The following is a 26,599-nucleotide window of genomic DNA, read 5'->3' as shown; positions in this document are numbered from 1 at the left end:
GTTCGGGACTGGAAGATCCGGATCCGCATTTTAAGAAATAGAAGTACGATATTATATTTAGTTATATTTAGTTCTATATAATCACGAAGTCCTCACTCGGAAGAAAAGGGTGATTACGAGCTAAATATACCATAACAGAAAAAAATACACAACTGTAAAGCAGAGATCTTATCACTAAGTTGTCAGCTTTCTTTAACAATAATCAATTCCTCTCCTCCTCTATGTTATTGCTACTAGTTGGTGTAGCTGCTATTCTTCCTAACCTGTTTCGACAGATACAATGTACTGATCCCTTGGCCTGCCTGCAGACAAAGAAGCTGAAGCTTTCTATTCGTGTTCTTTTTTACTACAAAATATATATTTCCATCGCTGCCAGTCAGGTGCCAATACAAGTAAGATATTTCACGTATGTACCTAGATAAACACCTACTCCTAGCTAATAGATAATCACCAGCCTACATACATGGATAGGACTATTAGTACATAGTGTCCACTCATGACATGTATGTACATTCTTTAGGAATACTCGATTTATTCTTGGATAAACCCCATCGAGATATGGCATTTACATAATATAGAATCAGCATGACTTGGTAGAATATATATAACTAGGTAGCATGTCACATTCCTTGAAGATATCACTACTTGTTGATTAGTTTTCATTCTATATCCACTGCTGGATGTTCCAATAACACATCTACCCGTCTATCGGTCTATCAGTCTTGAGAAGAGTTTGATGATTAATCCTCTGAGTATGAACTTTTGAAAAGACGCTTAGTACCATATTGGGAGGGGGAAAAGGAAAAAGGGCAAATGCAAAGCAGATAACTACTCATAGAAAAATCTGCATCGGAGTGCATCCAGGAACCTAGAAGAACAGATTTATAGATAGATGCTAGTTGCAGACACTCCCCGGTAGGAGATATCGTCCAGCGCAAAAAGAGGAACTCTGTTGACTGATTGGACACAAACTAATTGGGAGATAGAGTTACTTCTCCTTGGCCATAGTATGTACTGCACGTATGATTGACAAGATAATCTCGATTCGGGGGGTTACTGCATATTTGATGAATTTTAGTTTTCTCAAACACCTTTTCATTCTGTTGGCTATGTAGTAAACCAGTACTTTTTTGTGTTTTTAACTGCTGCATTCTGATTCACATGATGTCCTATCTAGGGCCATCAAGCCTGTCGAAATACGATCAGCTCGCTCCAAGAAGATTCCACAAGAACGGCTCTGCCTCGCGCTGCAGCGGCTTGCTGCGCCAATCGTCTCTCCAATCGACGCTCCCCGGCATCGGACCCCAGATACGACGAAACACTCGCAGCATTTCCAGGTCGGCAGGGGGGCCAGAAGGCCAGACCTCGGCGAAAAGCTCCATCTCCTGGTATCGATCCAACGCGACGCGCTCGTCACGTCTCTGCTGCCCGAGTTCGCGGACGGTGATCGATTCCTGTCCCTCTCTCAAGACCCGTTGCACCACATACGTCCGTTTCATGTCCCTCATGCACTTCCCGATCCCGTTAATCCGACGGCCCATGTACTTTTCGCCAGGTCGATTCATGATCTTCAGATACTGCAAAGGCTTCCCCGCCTTGTGCTCAGCAATCACATCCCAGATCTGCCTGACCAGCGTCCCATCCACCGCCGAGTTGGTCATGATGCTCTGGATCTGGCCGATACGAAGACGAGGATCTGGCGGGAACTCCATCCGATCGACGTCTCGAACGATAACATTCGGACCCCCTGGCTGATTGCCATTATTCGCTGGCACAGGAGTGACCGGAATCGAGCAGTCCAGGCGCAAAAGAAGCTTTGTCAGACAAGGGAGCCGGCCTAGTGCTTCATAGCAACGAGTCTCCCACCGATCCGACTCCGAGCGCTTGATCGTCGTTTCCAGACGCTCCAGGCGGGGACACGCCTCTCGCAGAATCAACAGCTCGCCGAGCGTCATGGGCTCGAGAGCGAGATCAACGAGCGTCGGGCCGTGCAAGTCGAAGATGCTCTGCCGAAGCTGTGCCGCTACAGGGAACCGCAGACGCAGACAGGACAGTGGCTTCAACCCTTCGAGAAACGTCAAAATAACCGTCTGGAAGAAGTCGCTGTCATCGCCGCTTGTTGGATAGATCGCGAGGCGTTCGAGCGCGGGCAAGGTATTGAGATTGCTCATGGTGTCAAGCAAGGTGAGCGACGTTGCCTGAAGAGTGAGCGAGCGTAGGTTCGAGAAATCGGTGTACTCCTTCCACGCGCGAAGCATCTCCCTGCCCGTCGTCTGCCAGATCCTCCCTCCTTCGTAGATTCCTCCCATGCTCAGCGAGGTGAGTTCACCAATACCGAACAACCCCCCAGCAGTATCGAACCCGGTCCAATTCGCTCGCACAGTTGGCCCCGACATAGTCAGGCACGGGAGCATGCGGACGATTTTGAGCTTCGGAGCCAACGATGTCAGCATGCTGGTAACCACCGCGTCGTAGTCGACATCGTTATCAGGTTGGCGGCTAGTGGGGACATAGCGCAAACCGATAGCATGGAGACACGGCGAAGAAAACAGCTCACGATCGAGCGGATGGACTTCGGGGCCTCTCGGATTGCGAACCCAGAAGTTGCGCACGTCAAGGCGGCACTGAGGGTGATGTTCATGCAACGCCTCCAGAAGAATGGGAGGGAAGCGGTTATCGCATGAAAACACGAAATCCGTCAGACGGCTGAAGAGGGCGAGGGCATTAGCCAGAGGCTGCCAGGCGAAGTCCACGTCCACGGGCGCGTCCTCTGGATCGTCTCGGTCGAGCAAATTCGAATACACAGGCTCCAACTCATCGTACTCCTGCCCGTCGTCTTCATCCTCCAAGTCACCAACGTCCTCCCCATCACCATCAAGGATAATCCGAACGCGGCGGCCACTGAATTCGCCATGGCGCTCCTGGTGGATCGTGGGCATGTAGCCATCGATCTCGAGACGACGGGTGTAGATAAAGCACTGTCGACGCCGTTCTCTCAAGGCGATGCCGCGCAGTTCTTCCCTCAGCTGTTTACGTCCGGTAACCTTGATACGGATCGTGCGATAGATGTACGGCACCGCGTCGACGTAGATGGTGCTGTTCACGAGGGCGAGACTGCGGACGCTGTCAGGCGATTTGTCCCACGCCTGTTTACATGTTAGAAACCGGCAGAACGAGTGGATATGACCAGCTTCGAGAGAATTGGATGGAATATGCATACCAGCTCGCAGATGCGGCGTACGACGAGCGACGGAAGATCATCGAGAGTAAGGCCTGGCATTGTCGAGGATTCTGGCACACCGCGTCTGGTGATCACAAGCTGTCGATGACTTGCTCTGGACTGCAGAGGTGATCAAGAACAACACGAGCTGCTTCAGCGAACAGGCTCAATTTATAGAGCTGTCGGTGGCGAGCGAGCCCTACGCGAAGACGAATAGCAGTTAATACGCGAAGTGACTCTGCAGAAGACCAAGAAAGACACGGTAAATATCGACGAGATCAAACAAGTGACCAGCGTCAGGGCGGCGTCACGATCGTACGGGGAAAATACAGTTAGCAGTTTGTTTACCTCCCTTGTGGTGGAAGCCGGCAATCGCGAGGTGGGATACCGACGCGGATTTCGAATAAAGGCGATATGCTCCAGGATGGATAGGACATGATATTCCTCCTGTGGGATAATCCTTCCAGTTTCCTCCCTTACTGCGATCTCGCTGAACCGGAAAAGACAAGCCAGGCTGGATATGAGGATATTTGCCTCCCAAAATCCTTGGATGCTGGTCAATATCCATGGATGATTCCATTGTCTCGCGTAACAAGCTGCGTGACGTTCACCAGGGAGACCGTTTCGTGTCACCGAGAACGATACAGTCCGTATTTTTATGTCACTTGTTGCGTCGTTGCTGTGGAGCATTCCATCTTGGAGACTGTTGTGATGGTGATTGTGATCAGACCACAGCTGCAAAAGATGTGAATCTGGTCGTGATCACTCTAGCTGTGAGACATCTCATGTTGGAATGTTCACAGGAATGGACATGCATGATTCTTGTGTTCTTCACCTGATGTATCCTGTAGAAATGAAGAGAAAAAAAAACTGTTTCAGAACATTCCGGAATGAAGGTTGAAGTTTGGACAACGTGGCTGAGATAGGGCAAGCCTCCCAGAGCGATAAGGTAAGCTGAGTGTAAATAGCATCCTCCTGACATAACTGTCACGTGGAACCAAGCAGAAAAGATATGGGATACTGAACATGTGAGCTGAACCAGACTGAACCATTAACAACATCAGCGGAAACTCTTATAAGATAACCTGTGGTGGAGAGGCTGGCTTTCTCCTGGAAATCAAATCTGAGAATGGGGGGAATGGAAAAGGTAAAGAAAGAAGTAAAGAAATGAAAAAGCTCTCATAATCCAGCATTCAGAATCCTTTTCGCATCGTTTCAGGACAGGACATCGTGCCGGAACGCGTGTAGTCTATTATCGCGCGTCCTCGGATAAAAAAATATTACTTTTGATGCTCATAGAAGAATCGCAACACCAGGGAGGTGATGTGTCCATCAAACATCGCTAACTTTACATCATGGAAAAATGTAGCTTTCTATGGAACCCATGCGCTGTACTACCATGCCATACCACGTAGGTATACTAAAGAAAAAGAAATAGGAACGTGGATGCAGGTTTCGTATAGGCGAGGTCGACCCCTTCTGTGCTCCTAATTGAACGTCGTTACCATGTGATGATGTGTTTGTCCCTCAGCCGGATTTCCTGGAGCTCTGTTAGTATAGCCAGACTTGCTTTCCTCTAGAAGCACATCTTAGAGGTGACACTTACTTCGGGTGAATAGTTCTTGTACCAAGGAAGGGAGCACAAGTTCTGATAGGCAGCCGTTCTGTCCGCTCCACAAAATGGTTCAAGATGGCGTTGTGGTACGAACGGGTCCGATATGCTAGAAGGAATCTGTTCGATTGACCAGGATTGTCTTGTTGCGGATGTTAGATTTAGCAATCGCAAACTTACCACACACGCAAAACATTGTCCTTACCTTGGCTGGATGCACTAGCTCTCGATGCAGGCGACTTCGCCATTTCACTCTCAGCATTCTGCACAGGAAAGCGAAAGAGGGAGTTGGGGAATGAGGTACTCGCGTTAGACGAGTTGCGAAATGTACTAGAACTACCCTCCGGCTTCGAAAAGAGGCTAGTCGTAGACGTGCTGGCGGACGGGAAAATTGAATGATCACCTGCGCTGTTACCAAAAAGCCCTCCTGTCGCTGATGGCTGTTGCTCAACGGTGCTTCTCGGTAGAAGGTTAGATATGAGTGTTGAGTTGGGAGAAAACAAACCGCCACTCATGGAGCTTGTATTGGTTAAGGTGCCCGACATGCCAAACGACTTGCTGTTGCCGGAAGGACTAGCTGAGATAGAGCTATTGACGCTGGGTCTCACCCGATCTGAATCGCTTGGCTTGTCTTTGGTCGACTTGGCCGGCGATTTGGCGTTAAGTCGAGAAGGTGCAATCATTCTCTGCTGGCGACGACACACATCCAGACACTTCTCGAGTACTTTCTGCTTTTCAGCTATACGGTTACGATACTTATGTGTGTCATCCGACTCAGAGACAATCGCTTCCAGTTCCTTATCGGTCATCTGTGAGATCTTCATCGGGGACAAGAGGTCTGTTAGGCCTCTCATGAGACAGTTCTCCACAGCCAAGGCAGCCACATTGTCGACAAAGACATCGAGAGCAATCGTGTAGAACGCCTGCATATTTTCCAAAAGTTCTGAACACGCGTTGTTCTCCATATCAATTGAGTCCTAGGTCATCTTTATGTTCCTGGCTCGCGTCAGGCGCGGGAATCAGTTTGACGCAGGCGGTCTTCTCTGGGGCTCGACGCAGGATAACCTCAGTAGTGAAGCGGGTGCAGAGACCGTCATTGACAGGAAAATGGACGCCAGAAATGGCCTCGAGGACGGAGCTTTTGCCGGAGCTCTGGTCACCGCAGACGATCAGTTGGGGGAGGGAGACGTAGCGGTTGACGCCGTGGTTGCGCAGCTCATCGATGAGGTCGAGGAGTGCAGCGTGGTCTGAGGACTGCAGCGACTGCAGCTGCGGACTGTTGAGGTCATCCATATCTGCGATAAGAGTCAGAAGTCAGCAGTATCTACCAGTGAGTCGCGCTTGGTTGAGGTGGAGTCTGCAGACGTGGTAGAGAACAGCTAAACCACCCTTGGCTGAGCCAGCAGTGAATCAAATAGCGTGATGAGGAAGATGGAAACACGACAAGTGAAAGCAGAGAAAAAATCTGAGATGATAAGCAACAAAGAGGAAGGAGAAAACCGTTTGAGCGACCTGCAGAGGTCACTTCCCAAAGAGGAAAGCATAGGGCTAGCTCGATCTCTGCCACGTGCCGCAGACAACGCAACCTCTCCTCCCTTTCCACTGTCACCTCCAGAAAGCTGGAAGATACTGGAAGATAGTTAGAGAAATATCAAATCTGACCATCCTATTCACTATATTCTGCTATCAATTTGATCAAGAAATCCCACGTCCATCCATAACACGCCCGGGGTATAAAACAATAGAAACCATCAAGTACACACATATCAAAAGTCATGTCAATCTCAGCCTCATTAAATGCACAAACGATCAATATCTCCTGCTACGGCAGCTCATGCCTCTCCCAGTCCATTCCAATCGCATCATCTTGGTAGACGTTGCCGTCGTCCTTGGTGATGACCACCCACATCACTTTCTGCGCGACGCGCTCCTCTCGTCGATCGACTTGCTTCATCTTGCGTTGTCCTTCCTTCATCTTCTTCCCCACTGTTTTGTCCTTCTCCCGAACCAGCTTGTCCTTTTCCTTTGAGCTTGTCAAGTTCGCGCTTCAGCTCATGCTCCACCTTGGATCGCTTCTTCCTCCCTTTCCTGTTATCCGGCAACGAGAGGATCTTCTGGTCGGCCTCGACCCGAAGACGAGCCATCTGCTCGTCCAGCTGCGCGATGTCCTTGTTCGCCAGGCGATGCTCCTCCTCTGCCTCGGCCAGGATGCTCTGCGCCTTCTGCCGCCGCTCCATGAGCTTTCGGTTCTGGCGCTCCGCGAACCAGTTCTCCTGCTTCTCTGCCGCCTTGGCGACCCAGCTCTTGGACTTGGCCAACGCAGGTGGTTGCACGTCGAAGTTCAGCGGCATGACATAGTCCTTCAGCGCCTCGATGCGTCGGATGCGCGGGTCGCCGCCCTGGATCTCAGCTGTGTCGACCTGGTCGGGCAACGACTCCAGCTTCGTTTCCGGGGCGCCGATGCGGGTCATCATCTCGGGCGTCTGGAGCACCTGCGCATGCAGTCCGTGCGGCTGGAAGAGCTTGCGGTTGGCGACCTTGAGGTAGGCGTTCGTCCGCGTCTTGGAAATTTTCATGACGCCGTACTCGGCGGCAGCCTGGATGCCCACGGCGGCCACCTGGCACTCCCACGAGGGCATGAGCCCGATCAGCTGGCCGACCTGAGCGCCGGTCTGGATGTAGGGGCTCGCCAGCCACGCCTCGTTGAGGCCGTCGATGAAGGCAAGGAAGTCGTCGGAGGAGATGCCCAGGGTAGCCAGGTCAGGGGAGTAGGCGCGAGCAAAAGGCCGGTAGAAACGGCCGTGGATGGTTTTGGAGGTTTCTTCAGACCTATCAATATGCTTCAAGGCAGAGTTGTAGAACGATTGCACGTACGAGGAATAACGCATGGGTTGAAAGATGGGTCTGCTGACCCGCGACGAGGGGGCAACGCAGGACGAGATTCCTCTGTCGTCGCAGCAGTGATAGCACTTGTTATCGTCGGTGATGGATTTGACCACAATGGCGTTTCTGACACCACGGCGGAATACGGCGGCGGCGCATCTGTTGGAACCTGAGGCGATAGAGGGAGCGGAGATGCGGGTGCTGCTGATCGCTGAAAGGATTCCGACTTCTCTGATGAACGAGGGATGGGTTGCTGAAGTCGCAGGTAATAAGTCTGGTCGCTCTGGGAGGATGGCCGTGGAGGATCGGGCTCGAGAGCCATGGGCGGCAGGCTCTGGTACTCGGCATAGCGCACCGGCCGACGCGGGATCAGGGAGGGATATGTCGACGTCATGTGGATAGAGAGTTGCTGTTAGAAGAGATCATGCAGTATGTATAAGTAAATCTTTACTGTTGTATTTGAATCTGGGTGAGCAGCATTATAAGTACAAGTATCATGAGCTGAACCCCAGAAAACGGAATTGTTCCAGTCTCAGCTTCTGCTGTGTTACATGCACAAGCCTATCATCTGTGCAGCCTCGGGGCCGTGAGAGTGTGCCGCAGCAATAATACATTGCGTTTGAATTGTTCTAGGTACCGCCATGGGGCTGTGCTGACCATAAAGGAATTCGTGCAGGTGATGGCACGACATAGAAGCCAGGAATCCAGTCAAGGAACCAACATCCTGGATTAAGGAAGTCTCATTTCATGACTGCAAAAGCTGAGTCGAGTTAGCAGTCAGCAGCCAACTTATCCACTTGACCTTTAATTAAATTGGCCGGTCCAGCTAACACTAGATAACCGATCGCATATCTAACCTGGTCGCCAACAACGCCATTTCTCACGCCGCTCAAGGCCTGTCAGCTTGTTGGCTCAGTTCTTATTTTAGTGAACGAGCCCCGTCTAAGTGGCAGATGAGAACTGACATGCGTTAGTAATTGGACGGGACTGATAACCTTAACAAGTAAAAGACACGAGGGTACAGGAAGTGAGAGTTAGGCTGAGTACTTGTACTTGAGCCATCGGCCTCCACTAGGGTTCTCTAATAGACATACACTACTCGTCGAACTGACACTAAGTTAGAGCAGAAGAAGGATGCATAGGTAAAGACTAAAGGCTACGAGAAATCTACATTCTTGTGCTTGAAAAAAAAACGTGCTTTACTCTACCAACACAGGTGACCGATTGACATTCTACGGTATGGTTTTTTGAAAGAAGTATAGACTAGAATTCATAATTGAAACAAATTCCGAATAAACCGTCATACCTTTTATATCGCGCCCTCGAGCCAACAAAAAAAAAAAGAAAGAAAGAAAAAAGGAAAAAAAAGAACGACACGTATATGTATAGGTACCACACATTATTGGAGCTTAATGCCAACCACTACCCTACATGTATACCCCGCTTCTTCGTAGGCTGCGTGTCAGACCAACAATCCCACAGCTATGTCGCTAGGAATACAGAAGCGGCAGGCAAGTAAGGCTCAACCTTTGTCTTAATCTCAGCGCAGTACATATTCCATACAGTTCTCCTTTTATCTTGTCCTCACCAACCCACCATCGAAATGAGCCTGCAAATCGAGCATCAGGCTCATCAAAAGACCTCGCTTCGTTCTTCTTTCCACATCTCTCGGGAGCGAGCCAATCGAGCTATCTTATCTTATCTTCCTGCGAGTTTCCGCAAGAAGAAATCGACCATAACTGCCAACAACCGTCGAACAGTAACAATAACAATAATAGTCAAAAAAAAAACCTGTGAAGACTGTCACTACCGCAAGTTGACTTCGAATTTCCCCATTCAAATCCATTCAAATCCCAGCACAGCGCTCCTGCTTTCCTATGGACTCGCTCACTCTCCGGTTGTACTGTAAGAGTTTATGGGTGAGTTGAATATGGGCTGCACCGTTGACCGATGCGCAGATGGAATTGCTTCGCTATCATGCGCTTGTATCTTGATCTTTTCTTTAGCTGATATGCAGGTTCACCACCTCTCATTCGACGCCACTTTATCTGAATATTGAGTATCAGAGAAGCTGCGCTGAAAAGCTAGGGTCAAGATTCCGCTTCAGCTCTCAAAAGTGTCCTAATATCAATTCTCCTATCCGATTCACAATTTATCCTATCTCGGAATGAGAAGAATATTGAATTCAACTCCAACTGCGACCAATAAATGTGTTATCCGCTTTTGGATATATGTTGGATACACTTCAGTAAGATCAGATCTCACAATTTTGTTTGTCATGAGATAGTCTGGTATATAGGGAGCCAGCCTACCCAACAACCAACAAACCAACATTATTTCTATAGGCGTACAGGACTACGTAGTTACGCGATTTTGTCAGCTTCAGGATAGCTATACCCTCTCTGATAATTCTGAAGCACGTCGATCATTAATTATATCGGTCGAGAATGGTAATGTCTAGCAAGATTGTTCGAGCTCATTCCTTCCATTTCAAATGGCTGGCTTGAATTGGATTGGACTATTTACTTCTTTCAAGAAGCAACATCAATTCTGTCTGAGAGCCAGTTCTAATGATGTTATAGATGTTGCGCCGACAAAGAGTCTTGGTCCTTGATAACAGCCAGTAGGTGCAACATGGTTGTTACAGAGCTCTTCGTGCATCCTGTTCAATTGAACCTGTCCCGTTCACTGCTCAATACCTACGGCGTAATCTCGCACACTACGCCCTCTTGGCACAAACCTCGCCTTGGACGCAACAGGAACCGCCGTCAGCGCCGTCGGATCCTTCAACCCGCGGATGGGATCGATCGTGCTGCTGTGTGGATCCGGCTTGCCATCGCCGTCGCTGGACGCAGGCCGGATCTCGAATTCGGCCAGCAGGTGCAGCAGCACCGTGTACACGAGCCGGCTGGCCAGGTGCGAGGCGACGCACATGCGCGAGCCGTACCCGAAGGCGAACTGGTGGCTGTGAGTGTCGGAGTCGCCGAGCCAGCGCTCGGGCTGGAAGGTCCATGGTTGAGGGAATGCTTCTGGGTCTGGGACATGACGGAATTAATCATTGCTCTGACTGAGGGATAAAAGGAAGCAAATGAATTTGGCCATGAATACCTCGATTACACCCCCACGCATTCAGAAACACTATCGTCCCCTCTGGGATCGTGTACCCTTCGTACTGCACCTCGGCCGTCGTCTGCCGCGGCATGGCCAGCGGTAGAACCGTGTAGAACCGCATGATCTCCTTGACCAGGGCGCGGAGGTAGTCGATCTCGCTGGTGCCAGAGGCGTCGTCGCCAGCACGCTGGATGGCGTCGTATGCCTTCTGCTGGATGTCGGGCCGGTGGGCGAGCAAGAGGATTGCCCAGGCGAGGGTGGGTTGCGTGCTGTCCGCGCCCTGGCGACGTCAGCACTAAAACATGCATCTATGTGTACTGTACACAGGCCGGGCTGCATACAGCCATCATACTCAAACTAATACTCAACAGTTCATTCCTGGTCAGACTGACCGACTCAGGATCCCGCAGCACGCTGCTCTGGAGACACGGCGTGTCGGTATTATTCGCCACCTCCTCCTGCAGCCGGCGCAGCAGCTCGTTATTGTACGCAATCCGCCGCTGGCCGATCTGCGCCGAGTATTTGGCAGACTTGGCGAATCCCAGCCATGACACGATCGGATCGATGATGCGCAGCAGCGGGATGTAGTTGGCCAGGTTCTTGGACGTCGACCGCAGCGTCGAGATCTCGCGCTCGACCTCGATGACTTCGGCATAGAGCGGGTCGCCCGTGAGGTCTTTTGTGTTGGCGACGCTGGAGACCGTCAGGTTGATATGCAAACAAATCGCGAATGCCTTTATAAGCAGAAACCCACCGAGTCCCGTAGTTCAACGTCAAGACCAGGTTGAGCGACAGCCGCTGCACAAACGGCTTAAAGTCGACGTCGCGGGCGCCGTCTTGCGATTCCCGCAGCAGCTCCTGGATGAACTCCCTGCTCTCGCGGAGGAAGATCTGCGGACTCAGTACGTCGCCCAGAAAGATCATATATCATATATATAGGTGGGAGGATACCGGCTCATACGACTGCACTTTGTGCCGATTCAGCGCCGCAGCCGCCAACTTGCGTCTGTTCTTGCAGCTCTCGCTCCAGGGACTGGTGCCAATGCTGGCGACATTCTTGCTGACGAGCTTGTGGAAGACGTAGAACAGCGGGCGCGAGTTCAGCGCAGAGCTCTGCGCCAGAAACAGCGTTTTGGCTGCGGCGGCAGTGTTGACGACGACGACCGGCGTGTTGCCCAGCTGGACCTGGTACACAGGGCCGTACTGCTCGGCCCAGCGTCGGTATTGCTCGGCGGAGAAGGTGCTCAGGACCTGGCAGGATAGCAGAGAATTAGCATGTACAGTAGTATACAGTTCTGGATGATACCTGAGGGAGATTCCCCACGACAGGCAATCCTCTCGGACCCGGCAGACCCTTTAGACGGGCCTTCCACCGGACGATCTCATTGATCGTGAGATAGACGACGAGAAGGATGAGGCCAGTTTCGAGGGGGAGGAGGAGGAGGTTCGCAAAGCCCATGTCTGAAATAATTCACGCAGCAGCTGTTATCGACGATGGATCACTGTCTGAGGGGGAGAGCATTTATCCTGAAGACGTGCGATGCGATCGACATCGGTATATAGGTCGGCTACTGAGCCGATTCAAGTCGATGACACTACTATAAAGGTGGTCGTCGTCAGTGGATTGCCACCAGCCTGTAGGTCGATTCGTATTCTGTCTGTCTTTGCTTGTTGGATAAGACTGACAGATAAGTAAGCACGTCATCAGCAGCAGGGGTGAGAACATTAGCCTGGCAGGCTAGCTGCATTGGACGTTGTGCATGTATCCATGGATGTATCTATGTAGTTCTCTGTTCTTATTACAGGACAACTTCGATGAGTAAACCGTTTATTATTATTCTAGCGATCAATGACTAGCTGAATGTTGTTGCTATTGATACTAACATTTAATGAGTATCGGTAGTAATACTATAGACAAGGGACTTCCTGTCAAACAATTCTCTAGTGGCCTGACGCAATATCATGCATTCATCTAGTCATGGAGCACCGGTACAGAGTACATGCATACATAGTAGTCTACTAGGTGGATCCATTCATCAGGCCAGAGTCTGGGGATTTCGAACCGCAACCCTCCTTAATGTTAAGGATTAACCTATCTACTATCAAAAATCTGCTAGGAGATCACTCCTGCCTCACTTTGGTACTGGTTGGGATCAAAATTTCGTCTCTAAACAGAAATGGATTTCTACCTGGAATACACAGACACTTTTTAGTGAGATTAGCACAAAGACAGTTCGTCTGTTTTAAGACTTTTGTTTTATACTGGGAAGAGCCAAACCAAAGTCTCATACACGCCATCTTGTATACGCAGGCCGAGTTGTTGTACAGTACATGTACCTTCATGTGACTAATGTCTATTCGCCCGTACTTTTAGACTTGTAACGAAAAGAACCTTCATAACCTAGAAGGTCCCCCAGTAATGCAAGTCATAATCTACTCCACCAGGCCGCCACAAGGCAGCAGGCGTGTACACCGGAATCGGCGAAGCAGCTGTAAGAGTCCATGTTAGATTGACGGCCGAAAGACTGAGAGGGAAGAACATACTGCCGTAGCCTGTACTTGGGGCTGCCCAGGTAGGAAAAGTCGGTGCTACCCAGTTAGTCGGGGATGCCGTAATAGTATAAGTACTTGTATACGTGTGAGGTGTCTCTCCTGGACTTAAGGAAGAGATCCCATCGTTGGGACCGTAGCTGTCGTCTCCGATTCCAAAGACGTTATTGATCTTGTTTACCACAATGTCACCGGATTCAGTCCAAACGGAGAACTCCTCAATAGTGACGTTCGTTGCATAAGTCAGGTCATTTGCAATTAGATAGAGAGGAGGACGCAACGCGCCATCGGCGACGGATCCTGGGATGATTAATTAGAATCATGACTGGTTTCATGGTGACATGGGAGAATTGCGGATCATACCAGAAAAATTTTGAAATACAAGGTTAGTCAGAGTAACTGATCCTGTGTCAGGCTCCCATGTATTTTGCCAGTACTGATTGATATCCAGTCCGTAGAGACTGGCTTTGGATCGGAAGTTGGCAAATGTGACATTGGTCACATAGCCCGATCCGCCCGGGTAGGTCTTGATGAAAGCGATCCTCATTGCCTTGGATGACGCTGATGTTGCGTGCGACCTGTAGAAATCCTCAGTTACAGAGGGTAACACACACCATAGTAAGCTCCACGTACCACATTGGATATTTCGGCAGATACGTTCAGACTGCCAATCGAGACCCCTGATCCTACTTGGTTGCAAACCAAATTCTCGATCAGAACATGATGCGAAGGGCTTTTCACGGAGACGCATTCATCGCGGTTCGTGACCTGCGCCACATTATTCCTTAGCAAAGGAGTGTCAAACAGGTTTACATGTTGGTGAGGTTACCTCATTATCATGGACATAATAATTTGTACCAATGACGTCGATGCCATCATAGCTGCCAAGATTGGCGCCTCGAATCGTGAGATGATACACCTCTACATTGACAGCAAAGTCAAGGACTATATGAAACTTTGGGCTGTCCACCAGAATCAAATCATGGACCGAAGCATTGGTAGGGGAAATGAGCCGGACAAGGCGTGGCCGATCCGTGCTGGAGGTTCTGTTAGCTTTTTGTTATTAACAACTTGAGTGACAAGGCCTTTCTTTACTTGTTGAGGTTTCTATATATATATCCTTGGCCCTGGAAAGCTCCCAGTCCATTCGAAGAATAGAACTCAAAGTCCACCGCTTTTTCATTATCAGCATTCTGGACCAGTCAAACAATACTTCTACTGACTCACCATTAACAATGACAAGAACATCTAGTAAGAACTCTCCGTCACCCTCTCCATTGATTGTGGCATTTATCAGATCCACACCCGCAAACCCTTGGAGGATCAACTCACGGTCAATGGTCCAATTCCCACCATAGGCAGCAGTAATCAGTCCATCTAATTGGAAGGCCCAATTTGTCCCATTGCTGAGAACCACGCCACGAGTGAGCAGATACTCGCCCTGTGGAACGACGAGACGGCTCCCGGGGTTTCAACGAACACAGTCATTGAACGTTGTCTCAAGGGCCGTCGAAATGTCGGTGCTGTTATCTGCGACGGCGCCGTAGTTCAGGATATTGCACTCGATTGTCTTCTGGGTGAGGTCTGTCGTAGGGCCGACTGGTCCAATAAGCTGGCCAGCGGCAAAGCTGGACAGTAGCAAAAGAGAGATAGCGAGAAGCATTGTAGTAAAACAGCTCCTAGCCGTGCTTTGACCGATTTCTTGTCAACATGTGCAAATATTTCTTGAGTGAGTATTTATATTTTTATAGCTCTCCGTCAGCCCGTGCGTGGAATCAGCGCAAAGATGTCGACATAGTTTTTCCGTCCAATCACCCATTACTTTCTGGATAGCAGCAATTGCTAGCTGCAGCGTTAATTTCCAGTCTGACCTCACCTGGTAAAGTGTTGGTGTTCCCCTTAATCTATCTTTTCTTTTTCTAAGGCTACCGAAATCCTGGTCTGAATGAGCTTTTCCTGCGGCGACACAACTACAACCCACGGAAGAACACAACACCTTGTTTGGCTACTCAACATGTTAAGTCATCTTTTTGCTCATCAGTGAGGTCCTTCAGCTGTAGGTCAACCAGTTCCATTCCAATCCAAGGCGTGAGATGGATAACCTTACTTGCAGCATTGAGCAGTTGTATTTCTTTGGAGCAGCGTTGAGCTCACGGTCAATAAACAGCTTTTCTAGTGGATTCAGTAGTTTGAATAGTGTATAGTTAGGATATTGCAGTCCATCTTCACAGACTAACTGTAGAGGAGAATCAGAATGGGGAAGTCCCTTAGGCTTCTCAGGCAGCTGAAGTAGTCGTTCAATCGCCGGCATGTTGAATAGAAATGATAAATGTGTATGCATATAAAGAAGCCGCCCTTTGTTTCACAGGTCAAGCTGAAGTCATATGTAATTTAGCAACACAAAGTTTGGTTAGTAGAGCAAAGATTCTGTACTCGTTGTAAGACCTAAAGGCGCAATTCTGTAACGTAATAATTGAACGATATCATCTCATTCTGTAGTACAACCCCACTAGTACGGATAAATCTCAACGGACATGCATAATGCAAAATGTCCGCAATAAGCTTGACTATTGGTTGGTGGAATAATAGCTATCACGTCATTATAGTCAAAAAGATGTTCTTATCAGATACAGCTAAGAGGAGTCCATTGCGTGTGATAAGAGAGAATCCTAACTATTAAAACATTTTCTATACCCAATAAGAAATCATGTTATATCTTGAGATTTCTAAGTTGCAGCACATTATATTGAAATTCGTTTGGAGTGATGCCCTCCCCTAATCTTGTTCTTGTTCCGCCACAAACCCTGTAGAATAGCTTTATCATGATAGGCTCAGTGTTTTATCCCTAATAATTTAACTACTTCAGAATTGCAAGACCCTGAGGCTCCACACTACCCAGTTTTATAGTGGCCCGCACTATCTGCCTTGCAACTGACTGGCTTAGACTACATTTCAATCCGTCCCTCCACGTATATAGTCTGGGGTGTTTCTTTCTTTTCTTTTTCTTTTCTTTTTTTTGCTGAAATTATCATCTGTGCTGTAGTATCATAGTTAGAAAAAAAGGATTAGACAGATGTCTTGGAAGATTTGAAACTGCTAAGACCCAAATTAACGCGTATTACACATACAATCTAATTGAAAAATTCTTTACTAACATTAAAAAGACCTTCAATGTTGCAAAAAAGTTCAAAGCCTCCATCTCAGTAGGTTCTCAGTAGGTAGTTAAATCCTTCCATCCCAAATGTGCCAAAAATGATGTTGACTACTAGCTGCGCCTTGATGCTGGCAAGCTAGTCAACAATTAATATTGGAATATAGTTCTGCAAATCAATTCTCAAGCCAAAAATACTAGATTAAAGGAATGGGTGAAGAAACAGTCTCAGAAAACACATGCAAGGCTCCAGCGCAGTTCGACACTCTTGTTAATGACCCTGAAGCTGAGGGACAAAGAGTCCTGGGCGTACTAGAGCAGCAAGCTATACAGGAATGTAAAATAAAAGAAGCCCGACACAAATCTGCCTCACGAAAGGGTGATGAACTGCAGCAATCAGCTTAGTCAAACGATGTTCGCAAATAGCTTACCCTACTTACCTGCCCTGCACCCTAATTGCGCAACATCCAGGCGGCGCTGCTCACCTGCTAGAACTGGACGGGCAGTCAACAAGGTGTCCGTAGATTTTTGCTTGGTAGGTATGTATATGTCGTGGGAGTTAGTTGGTTACTTTTGTCATTGGCAGGTACCTAGGTAGGTCAAAAGCACGTCAAGTAATCTACGAGCAGCTCTCTTGCCTCACTCGGACATTGCTGCTTAACAGGTAATCATCTCTCACTTACGATGCTCAAATACACTGACAAGGAGACTGGCCTACACAACCGGCTTCCACTGCTGCTCACACCACTCCCAGAACCTGGTATCGTAGCCTAGTCCACCCTGCTCCACCGGAGTCATTGCCTTGATGATATTCCTTCGCGGACAGTACTCATCGAGACGAATCCTTCCTCAGGGAATGACATAGGCACCGTTATTACTCTCCAGCGTAATGTCCGGCGACAACCCCGCGTACAGCTCTGTGTACGCACCAAACTTTGCCTCGTACAGAAGCGGGCGGATGAAAAACATGGCGACGGTAGGGGTCCCAGCGTACGAGCCCGCTTTCAGATTTCCCGGATTCTGGATGACGCTGACAATGCCGTCCTTACCGTACCGCCGAGCCAGTTCCCGATCCAGCATCCAGGTGCCGACCTTGGACACGGCATAGTCGTGCGTGCGGTCCGTCGTGCCCGTCTCCAAGCGGTCGAAGTCGATGCCGTTTGCCGGCGACGCAGCCTCGGCCAAGAAGCTGGATGTCCACACCACGCGGACGGAGGCCGAGGTTCGCGATGCAGCAGCGCGAAGCTGAGGAAGAAGGAGCTGGGTAAATAACAACGTCGCCACACAGTGCATGCCGACCATGGCCTCGAAGCCCTGTGCCGTTTTCGCGCCGGCCTGCACGAGGTTGGCGCCGGTGCCGGCGTTGTTCAGAGGACGTCGAGCTTGGATTCCTGCTGCGCAAAGGTCGCGGCCGCTGTCTTGACGGATTCGAGATCGTTCAGATCGAAGTGCAGGAACTTGATCGTGCCTGACAGGGGTCCTTCGGCTGTAATGGGTCGTGAGGATGAAAAGCTTCCGAAAACTGACCGGGTAGGACACACTCCCCAGTTTCTAGCAACTTATCACATGTCAGAAGTGATATCTTTCAGCTGTTCTCGAAAGGGAATTTGGCTGGGGGACAAGTATTTGTATTTTTGAAATATTCTCATATTGACCAGGTATTTTAAACAAAAAAAAATGAAAAGAAAAGAAAAACTTATCCCGCAACCACCCCAATCGTGATGGACGATAATGATGACAATAACTAGACTTAGTGTTACAGTAGAGTAGCCATTAGCCATGCTCACCTATCTGATGCACTTCAGCCGGGCTTTTTTATATTGTCATGCTCTTGATATCCGCCCTGTGCTGGTCATCCCATTTCCGCCGTTCGGAGTTCCACACATGATCTTAATTAAGGCTTCGTTTGATACAACTGGCCTGAATCTGCTGCTGCTCGACCTTTACCAGCGCATCAAGGATCATAGATATCTATAATAATTTTTTTGTTTTCTGCTGCTGTTCCCGCCTTGGATCTTGTTGTTGAATGGACTTTATAGATGTGTCGATTAGCTATATTCAATCGTCACTCCCTAGATTAGAGTAGGTACTCTTCTCTGTTGATGGCATTAATAATCAATAATAATACCGGAGTTTGTGTATAGCTCGACTCAGAGGCAGCAATCAGTTGCTGACTTAGTAGGCCTTAATAGAGAAAATACATGTATCAATGGGAAAAAGCACAGTGTGAGTATAGGTATACACACGCCTCAATCACAGGCATACTAGCAATCTAGACATTTTTAAACGACACTATACGTCCTCGCAGTAGTGCAGGATAGACGAGTAATTCTTGATCTGCTCGAGCGTGTGTGTCTCAGACGGAGGTCTATCATGTCAGTCACAATTTTACCCTTGTTTGAGAACTGTTGGATCAACCTTGCCCCTGCTACATGCAACTCAAGGCGCTGTGCCCGGCAGTCTGCCGCTGAGGTTGACGCTGTCATAGATCTTGTTCTGCTGCTGTACCCGTCAATCTGTGACATTGTATTCAGAGTCTGCTTCGCAAGGCCGATATAATTGATGAGACGGGGCTGCTGTCTTCGTTCAAGGGCGTAGTTTGCTAATATCTCCCATCCAGCTCTGCTGTACTGTACTGTACTACATACAGCGGCGGATTGCTAGTCGCCATTATCACGTTATCTACAAAAATATGATGACAAAGGAGCAAACAAACATAGGATAAAAAAACGAGATACATAGGTATGACAAGCATTCTTCCATCGGACCCTCGTCCAGCGCCGACGTCGGTATCGGTATCTCATCCCAACTCAGCTGGATGAAATGTAATGGCATGCCAAGGCTATTATTAGGAAAAGGGACTCAAGCCGACGTGACCGAAATGGAAAGCAATCAAACATGACCCCTCTTACACTACTATAACTAATAGTATTGATACTTCTATACTGCTTCTTACTAACACTAACGAGGTCGAATTCTTCAACATTATTATTTAGTTTGTTATTCACTGATTTATTTATAGACATGATTCACTACATTTACATCCATCATCCTACAACCCACATACGCATACACATCCCATATATCCCTGCATACAGCTAATCTATCAAATCGACAGCACAATCTGCCTTAGCTTCTCAAAATTCGGCGTCCCCAACCCCGTCACCGGGTCCCATCCCGGCGTCGCGTTCCAGTGCGCCCACGGAATGACGCTCGCGCCCGGGATCTTCTTCCCCGTTTGAAGGTTGATGCCCGTGCAGCCGTCTGACTGTCCGCCCGTGATGTCGTTCAGACCCTTGTAGCCCAACGCGTACAGGAATGGGTTCAGGAAGCCTAGGGCCGGCTTGCCTGCGCGCAGACGCGCGTCGTTCAGCAGGCCCAGCACTGCTGCGAACTGGGGTGCCGCTGCCGAGGTGCCGCCTGATCTGGCGGCAGTCGCGTTCACGACCACGAAGACGCTGCCACCGTTAGCCTTGCTGTCATAGCAGTTTACTAGCAGAGAGGGCCGCCTACTCCGGAGTCAGACTGTGCGCGGCCACATCCGGGAATCCACGCCCAGAAAAGTTGGTGAACTGCGAGTAGTACGCCTTGGTCTGGTTGCTGACGTACTTGGTCAGGTACGTCTCAACCGCCTCTTGCTGATACCACGCCGTCGGGAAGTAGTTGCTGAACCCGCCCGAACCAGCCTCCCAGGCGACCTCGGGCGTCACCGCCTGCGTGCCGCCCACCGCGGTGACATACGGACAGGTGCCGGGGAACTGAGGCGTGAACTGGGGCTTCTTGGAGCCGTCGTTGGCCTGGCAGGGAGCGCCGACGCCTGAAAAATTAGTATATCTTCAACCCAGCCGATCGATGTACTCACCGGTATCGCCCGCCGACTCCAGCACAGAAACTCCCCGCAGCCCCATCAGACCAATCAAGTTGCACACGCGTCTGGCATAGTATTCGGGAACGGTCTGCTCATCATCTCCGTACGAGTTGCTGATCACCTGAGGGAGCTCGTCGTTCGGCTTCGACAGCAGATACTCGTAGTACGGCAGATACGGCTCGTTCTCGTTGTCCGCGGGAGTCGGCTCATCCAGGTTGGGGATGAAAGGGCTGTCGTCGTCAGCTCCTGATCGGATCGTTCAGCAGACAGGCTACCTACGGAGATCCACCGGTGATGTATTCGACCACCGGCAGCGGATGGCTGACTCCCACAATCATCTCGACGTCCAGGTCGGCCTCCTCCGACTGGGCGGTGGCCAGATTCTGGTCGTTGATGCCGCCGTTGATCAGCTCGACGGAGAAGTTTTGCGACGGGATGCCGAAGCGCTGCTCAAACAGCTCGAGATCCAGGTAGATGGCCGACTGGTTGAGGAAGCTGCCAAAGCCGACGCGGCTGCCGGACTTGGGGTCGGCCGTGTAGCTGCCGACGCTGTACAGCTGCTTGATGCAGGACGGCGTGATCAGGGTCTGGCACGAGGGGTCCACCGACACGGACGACGCTCTCTTGGACGTGGTCTTCGACGCCGTAGTAGTCGCATGGCGTTTGCTGGGACGGAAGCTGGTGATGGTGCGGGCAGCGGAGGACTTGCCAAAGTAGGTGGTGGGCGAGATCAGGTCAATGTCGCCGACGAGGTGATCCGGGATGGAGTACTGGGTGGTGCGCAGCTTGGTGCTGGCGCCGCTCGAGTAGTAGGCGAAGCTGGCGTTGAGCAGCTGGTTGGCGGTGCCCACGGTCGTGGCGAAGTTGACGGCGCTGCCGGTGCGGTGGATGTCGGAGATGCCGGCGCTCTGCAGCCAGGCGACGACGTTGGAGTCGTTGACGACGGGGAACAGGGCGTTCACCTCATCGTGATCCAGCCACTTGCCGTAGTCCGGGCTGCCGGGCGTCGACACGGCGCGCAGCTTGGACTCCAATTGATCGAGATTCTGCTGGACGAGGGCGACGGACAGCTGAATAGGGGTCGAGGCATCAGCCTCCTGGACAAGGGTCCATCCGCTGGGGACGGCGGCCAGTCGCTCGTGGACGACGGCCAGAGCAGGCAGGGCGAGCTGGCCCAGCAGACCGAGGCGGAGAAGCATGGTGCAGACGATGGTCGATCTGGCAGTGGGATGGATCAATGCTGCCGAGTCGCGCAGCTGCGATGGGCAGAGGATCGCACAGAGGGGATCGCCAGCATTAATATACTCCAGAGTATACGGAGCACCCCGTAATCGTGCAGCCCGGCCCCAGCTATGTCACCATCGTGCCCAAAAGCAGGTCAGCTATCTAATTCCAGCGCTAGCACGAGCATCAGCTGCCCGATCGGGCTAATCGCCGCCGCACGCCGGATCCGGTTGGCAGATAAGCGGTTTCGTGCCTGGGCAGCATCCAGGGTTCCGCAGATGAACAGGATTAATCAGGGTTAATCAGGGGTCGGAGGCTAATTGAGCGCCGGTCCGGTGCAGGGAAGCCATGGAACAGAAGAGCTGCTGTCCATGTTGGTTTTTCCCCACAGTAAGTCGATCACGGAGTTCTCCGTCGAATCTGAGGAGTGTCAATGCTAGACAGAGCACTCAATGACTGCAGCACTTACCTAGCAATCAAGAACAATAATAGCAATCAGTCCTCATCTCAGAGCTGGCAGCAAAACAGTCCTTCCTGTCTGTCTGTCTGTCTGTCTGTTCCTTGACTGCTTGCACGAACGAGTCCGCGCTAATCGCGTCACGGGACTAAATGTAACCCCGCGTCAGCACGCTAGCCGAAACAGGCCTAGTGGCTGAAATTGTCACATGCCGCCTTACTAATACTATCTTCTTTGCTGATTGCAATAAGACGGTGTACTCCGTAATTTCTGCGCTTAATGACGGAGGATGAAGTGGCATGAATTGGCAAAGGTTGCACTGATGGGTGACACCGGCAATAATAAGGTTGGAATGTTCTCGATCTGCAGATCCACAGGCAGGCTTGTAATAAGAATAGTAAGCAATTGCAAAAGAATGGCATTGGATAGTAGTTATTGTTCAATATCTACCTAGGTAAGTATGGACCAGCACGCCATCAATGAGCAGTCAGAGTAATACTTAGGACGAAAGAATGCTCGATTATTGACCTCCATTAATTTAGTATTGAATTTTGTTTCTTTTTCTTTTTCTTTTTTTTTTTTGTGCCCTTTTTTGGGACTAAAATCATATGTATGCATCGTTTAATGCTTAATAAGAAAAATTTATTTCTGTTGGCTTTATTTAACACTATTCAGTTTAAACGAGTATAGCCTTTCCAGTGGCTGACTGGATTTAAAAAGATATTCTCGCGAAAGAATATTATTTCTAGCGAATTCTCTAGTGAAAAATATATATATATATTCATAACATCGTCTATATATCATTATGCTCTAAAATAATATGCATCGTACCGCATCGTAGACAGTTCTGCAAGTCTGCAGCATATACATGATCTCGTTATGAGGCAGGATGCTGGCAGGAATTTGTCACGGTTTCTTTCTTGATTGTAATATTGCATATTAGTTAGGTGTATACTCTGTATGTGCATGTAATCGGTACTGCATGTCGACCTGACGTTCGTTCACTTCAAACCAGGCGTATCCGCGATCCTGCACCAGTCAGCAATGCTTTCTCCCATCTATTCTGGGATTCTGGGCACCTACCGATACACCAGCTTCTTCGCCGACACCTTCCGGTCAAACAGCTGCTGGATGCCGTTGGCCACGCTCTCCAGCCCGCCCGGCTGCACCTCGAACGGGTGCGGCTTCAGCTTGCCCTCCGCCAACAGCAGGCTCATGTACCGGTAGAACGCGTAGGCAAAGTCGCGGTCCTCCTGCGCCTCCTGCTGCGTGCGGTACTTGTGCGCCGCGCCGTACGCGCTCGCCACAAACGTCCGCGTCATCCGGATGCCTGCCGGCCACTGCCAGTTCTCGCGGTCCGGGTTCGCCGTGTCGTCCGACGGCGGGTCGACCACGTCGATGTAGCTCTCCTCTCCGCCTGACGACGCGGACAGCACCTCCGCGATGTTCGCGTAGCTCCGGTTGTACGACACCGCGTCGAACGCGTACCGCAGCTTCTTCCCGCCCAGCGCCTCCAGGATGTCCTCGACCACCCGGCCCCGGCGGTAGTCGACAATGTGCGTCGCGGCGCCGAGCGAGCGCACAAAGTCGGCGCCAGCACCCGCAACGGTGATGATAGGCGACAGGCCGCTGAGCTTGGCGAACTGCAGCGCATAGGCGCCGACGGCGGACGCGCCGCCGTAGATCAGGATGGGCGTCTCGGTGCGCGCCGGGTTCCAGGGCAGCGGCAGCTTCAGGTTCTGGTACAGGGCCAGGGCGGCGGTCATGGCAGCCAGCGGGATGGTGGCGCCGGCCTCGAAGGAGATGTTGGGCGGCAGGCGGAAGGTCGTGCTGGCCGGGGCGATGGCGTACTGGGCATACGAGCCGTGAGGCGTGAACATGCGGTGGAAGGCGGCCACGCGGTCGCCGGGGGCGAACTCCCACACGTTGCTGCCGACCTTGACGACGGTGCCGGCAATGTCATCGCCCTGGTTGATGCCCTGGCCTTCCTCGTGGTTGCGCGACGCCTTCCAGTCTTTGGGGTTGGAGCCCGTAGCCACGACTTGGATCAGGACTTCATCGGCTTGGGGTTCGCTTATCACAGTATATTAGCATACGAATCTCTCCATGGTTGATACAGGCGCAGCACCTACGGAATGGGCACTTCTCGCCGGGTCGTCTTGATGGACGGCTTGCCGCTGACGGTGTATTCCATCATGGTCGCCATGGTTGATATCGTCAGGACAGGGTATTTCTGACGAATTGAATTTTATTGCACTGTATACTGACGACGAGAAATATGAAGTCAATGTTCGCTTATAAGAATTGTCTCATCACACAAGTCAGTCTTATTCTTCGTCAATACAAATTAATCATCCAGCATGCCCCTCCCCTCCAGATCTAGATAGATCCAGTGCATCAACGGGCCTATCAGAAGCCAGAGCACGACGCGTCCTCGAACGAACGAATCAAGAAGCAGATCACGTATGTGCGGACACGCGCCATGCCGCATTCTGCCTAGACTCCGCTGCGGAAACGTGACCTCCAGGACGGGCATGACGTAATTCATCCCGGACAGTTACCGATAACCCTAAGAAAGACACAGAGAAGCTGATGCTGTTTGTTTATGGCATAGAGTAGATATCTCTAGATCGTAAGGTTCTGGTTAAATACCGTCATACTTCACCTGCCCCAGCTGTCGCTTGATTCAGCTGCGAGAAGCTCCTCAATCACCTCACCCGCAAGCTTCAATTGCGGTCCCAGCGGCGCCCTCTTACTCTCCATCTTCTTCGTCCTCCGCGCCGCCCACTCCCACTCAGCCGCCACATGCGCATTCTCGTTCAGCACCCCCTGCAACATGTACATCAAACTGTAGTCGTTGCGGTCGCCGCGAAGGTCCGGGTACGGTATGCCGAGGCGGGTCTGGATTTCCGACCGCAGACGCCGGAGCACCCGATTGCAGGCCCGGCTGAGGTTGATGTAGTCCAGCTGCATATCGGGGAGGACGTGGTCAAGATACTTTTCCAGTCGGAGCAGGGTCTGTCGCGGAGTGAGTGGTTGCTGAGCCGGCTGGATTCGGGAATTCGACGTTGCTGCTTGTTCTGATGGTCATGCGCAGACATCTGCTCCTCCAGCAGATTCAGCAGCTGCGGCAGAGACAGCTTGGCCTCGAAGAACTGGCGCATGGCCGCCGTGGCAGGCGTTGTGTGGAAATTCCATGGCCTTTTCTTGACAAAATGGCGAAGGTTGCTCGGTGATGCGCCGATTCGGTACGCGAATCGGTCATAGATCGACGTCGCGGTGGTTGGAACGTCATTGGCAAAGAGTGGCCCGGGGTGAAGCGCAATGATCCGCTCGATTTCAGGCCAGTGCTTGTCAAAGCCGCCGAGCTGGCGTAGAGCGTTATACACGTGCGCCACACCGAAGACGGACCAATGGCGGTTTGCCAGGGCAACGCCAGCCTTCTCGGTCATCGAGATCAAATCCAGCAACACCGTTCCGCAGTAGAGCGGGCTGTTGTTGATCAGGAAAGCAGGCTCGTCATTCGGGTAGATGAACTGGACGTTTAGTTTCTCGGCATTCTCATTCTCTTCCGCGCTGGGTGGGGACAAACCATGGGCATCCAGCCACCTGTATATCAGCTCGTCAACTTCGGGCGGTATTTCCTCCTCCCTCTTCTTATGGCTGAGCCCGAGGAGCACTTCTTTGAGTACCATCCAAGGCGGACGAATTAACCAGTATTGGAGTCGGCGGTGAATCTCCATCAAGACGTCCTGATCCTCTGCAGGCCATCGCACCTCTTTCGTGTCAAGAGCACCATTAGAGTCCACTGAGAATGGGAACATATGGTTTATCGCGTCCTGAACCAGCTGCAAACCCGAAGTCGCGGTACCGCAAATGTCATGGATGTCCAGGATGAGTTGAGCGGCGAAGACGCTCTGAACAGTCACCGATCCCGGGTTCCACAGGCATCGCAAGGAACTATGCAAAACGTCATCAAACGGTTGAGCTGCTTTCTTCATGAGCTCTGCGCGCTCGCCACCCATCAGCTTTTCCATCTTGAAGGTGTCAAACTTGACGTGGTCGACCAAGACCAGGTCGTGATATATCTGGACTAGAAATCGGTCCTGTTCCTCGAATTTCTTCATTCGAGGATCGTCAATGAGCTCCGGTGCGACGATATAATCGAATCTCAACGACGGAATAGGAACCGGCCACATAATATTGTTAACATACCCCTTCATTCCCTTAAGATTGAGCAGTGTGCGGCCAACAGGTATAAAGATGAACTCGTCAAATGCTGAAATCGCCAGTGCTTCGGGGTCATCGATACCATGTTCGTTGGCTCTCCCCAGCGCGTCCGAATTGTAGATCTTGTTTACAAGAGCCACGTAGCTAAGATTTTCAGATTCAGGGAAAACCGACAAGAACATCTTGTATACCTCTTCCTCCGCGAGTCGCACGAGTTCAAGGCATACAGCCGTGGATAGAGTGGCATGTATGAGAGTGATTTCCCCCTTCTTTAAATCTTGTCCAGGTCCTAC

At 50.7% G+C, this 26,599-nt stretch overlaps 7 protein-coding genes across 7 annotated transcripts; all 7 read right to left on the bottom strand.

The window, feature by feature from the left end:
• Positions 1-1,202: 1,202 nt before the first annotated feature.
• Positions 1,203-3,280, bottom strand: T310_3476 (uncharacterized protein; the record flags this gene model as incomplete). Its single annotated transcript, XM_013473636.1, has 2 exons — positions 1,203-3,146; positions 3,221-3,280. 2 exons carry the CDS (start codon positions 3,278-3,280, stop codon positions 1,203-1,205), a joined length of 2,004 nt encoding a protein of 667 aa, XP_013329090.1.
• Positions 3,281-4,747: 1,467 nt separating this feature from the next.
• On the bottom strand, positions 4,748-8,109 carry T310_3475 (uncharacterized protein; the record flags this gene model as incomplete). Its single annotated transcript, XM_013473635.1, has 7 exons — positions 4,748-4,760; positions 4,827-4,974; positions 5,038-5,809; positions 5,898-6,108; positions 6,161-6,189; positions 6,740-7,653; positions 7,707-8,109. The coding sequence occupies 7 exons, from the start codon at positions 8,107-8,109 to the stop codon at positions 4,748-4,750; spliced, it is 2,490 nt and encodes an 829-aa protein (XP_013329089.1).
• Positions 8,110-10,400: 2,291 nt separating this feature from the next.
• Positions 10,401-12,285, bottom strand: T310_3474 (uncharacterized protein; the record flags this gene model as incomplete). The annotated part of the gene is made up of 6 exons (XM_013473634.1): positions 10,401-10,750; positions 10,824-11,106; positions 11,168-11,519; positions 11,581-11,717; positions 11,788-12,077; positions 12,108-12,285. 6 exons carry the CDS (start codon positions 12,283-12,285, stop codon positions 10,401-10,403), a joined length of 1,590 nt encoding a protein of 529 aa, XP_013329088.1.
• Positions 12,286-17,376: 5,091 nt separating this feature from the next.
• Positions 17,377-18,308, bottom strand: T310_3473 (Oxidoreductase,short chain dehydrogenase; the record flags this gene model as incomplete). Its single annotated transcript, XM_013473633.1, has 2 exons — positions 17,377-18,078; positions 18,288-18,308. The coding sequence occupies 2 exons, from the start codon at positions 18,306-18,308 to the stop codon at positions 17,377-17,379; spliced, it is 723 nt and encodes a 240-aa protein (XP_013329087.1).
• Positions 18,309-19,633: 1,325 nt separating this feature from the next.
• T310_3472 (tripeptidyl-peptidase) lies at positions 19,634-21,594 on the bottom strand (the record flags this gene model as incomplete). Its single annotated transcript, XM_013473632.1, has 4 exons — positions 19,634-19,985; positions 20,041-20,344; positions 20,390-20,625; positions 20,675-21,594. 4 exons carry the CDS (start codon positions 21,592-21,594, stop codon positions 19,634-19,636), a joined length of 1,812 nt encoding a protein of 603 aa, XP_013329086.1.
• Positions 21,595-23,077: 1,483 nt separating this feature from the next.
• On the bottom strand, positions 23,078-24,282 carry T310_3471 (Zinc binding dehydrogenase; the record flags this gene model as incomplete). Its single annotated transcript, XM_013473631.1, has 3 exons — positions 23,078-23,105; positions 23,160-24,149; positions 24,209-24,282. 3 exons carry the CDS (start codon positions 24,280-24,282, stop codon positions 23,078-23,080), a joined length of 1,092 nt encoding a protein of 363 aa, XP_013329085.1.
• Positions 24,283-24,919: 637 nt separating this feature from the next.
• On the bottom strand, positions 24,920-26,593 carry T310_3470 (uncharacterized protein; the record flags this gene model as incomplete). Its single annotated transcript, XM_013473630.1, has 1 exon — positions 24,920-26,593. A coding segment is annotated over one exon (1,674 nt), but the record flags the coding sequence as incomplete, so codon positions are not given.
• Positions 26,594-26,599: the final 6 nt, after the last annotated feature.

Source organism: Rasamsonia emersonii, assembly GCF_000968595.1.
Source record: "Rasamsonia emersonii CBS 393.64 chromosome Unknown ctg1118621760071, whole genome shotgun sequence".
Classification (NCBI taxonomy): domain Eukaryota; kingdom Fungi; phylum Ascomycota; class Eurotiomycetes; order Eurotiales; family Trichocomaceae; genus Rasamsonia; species Rasamsonia emersonii.
Note: the sequence above shows the minus strand (reverse complement) of the source record. Positions and strands in the feature narration are given on the sequence as shown.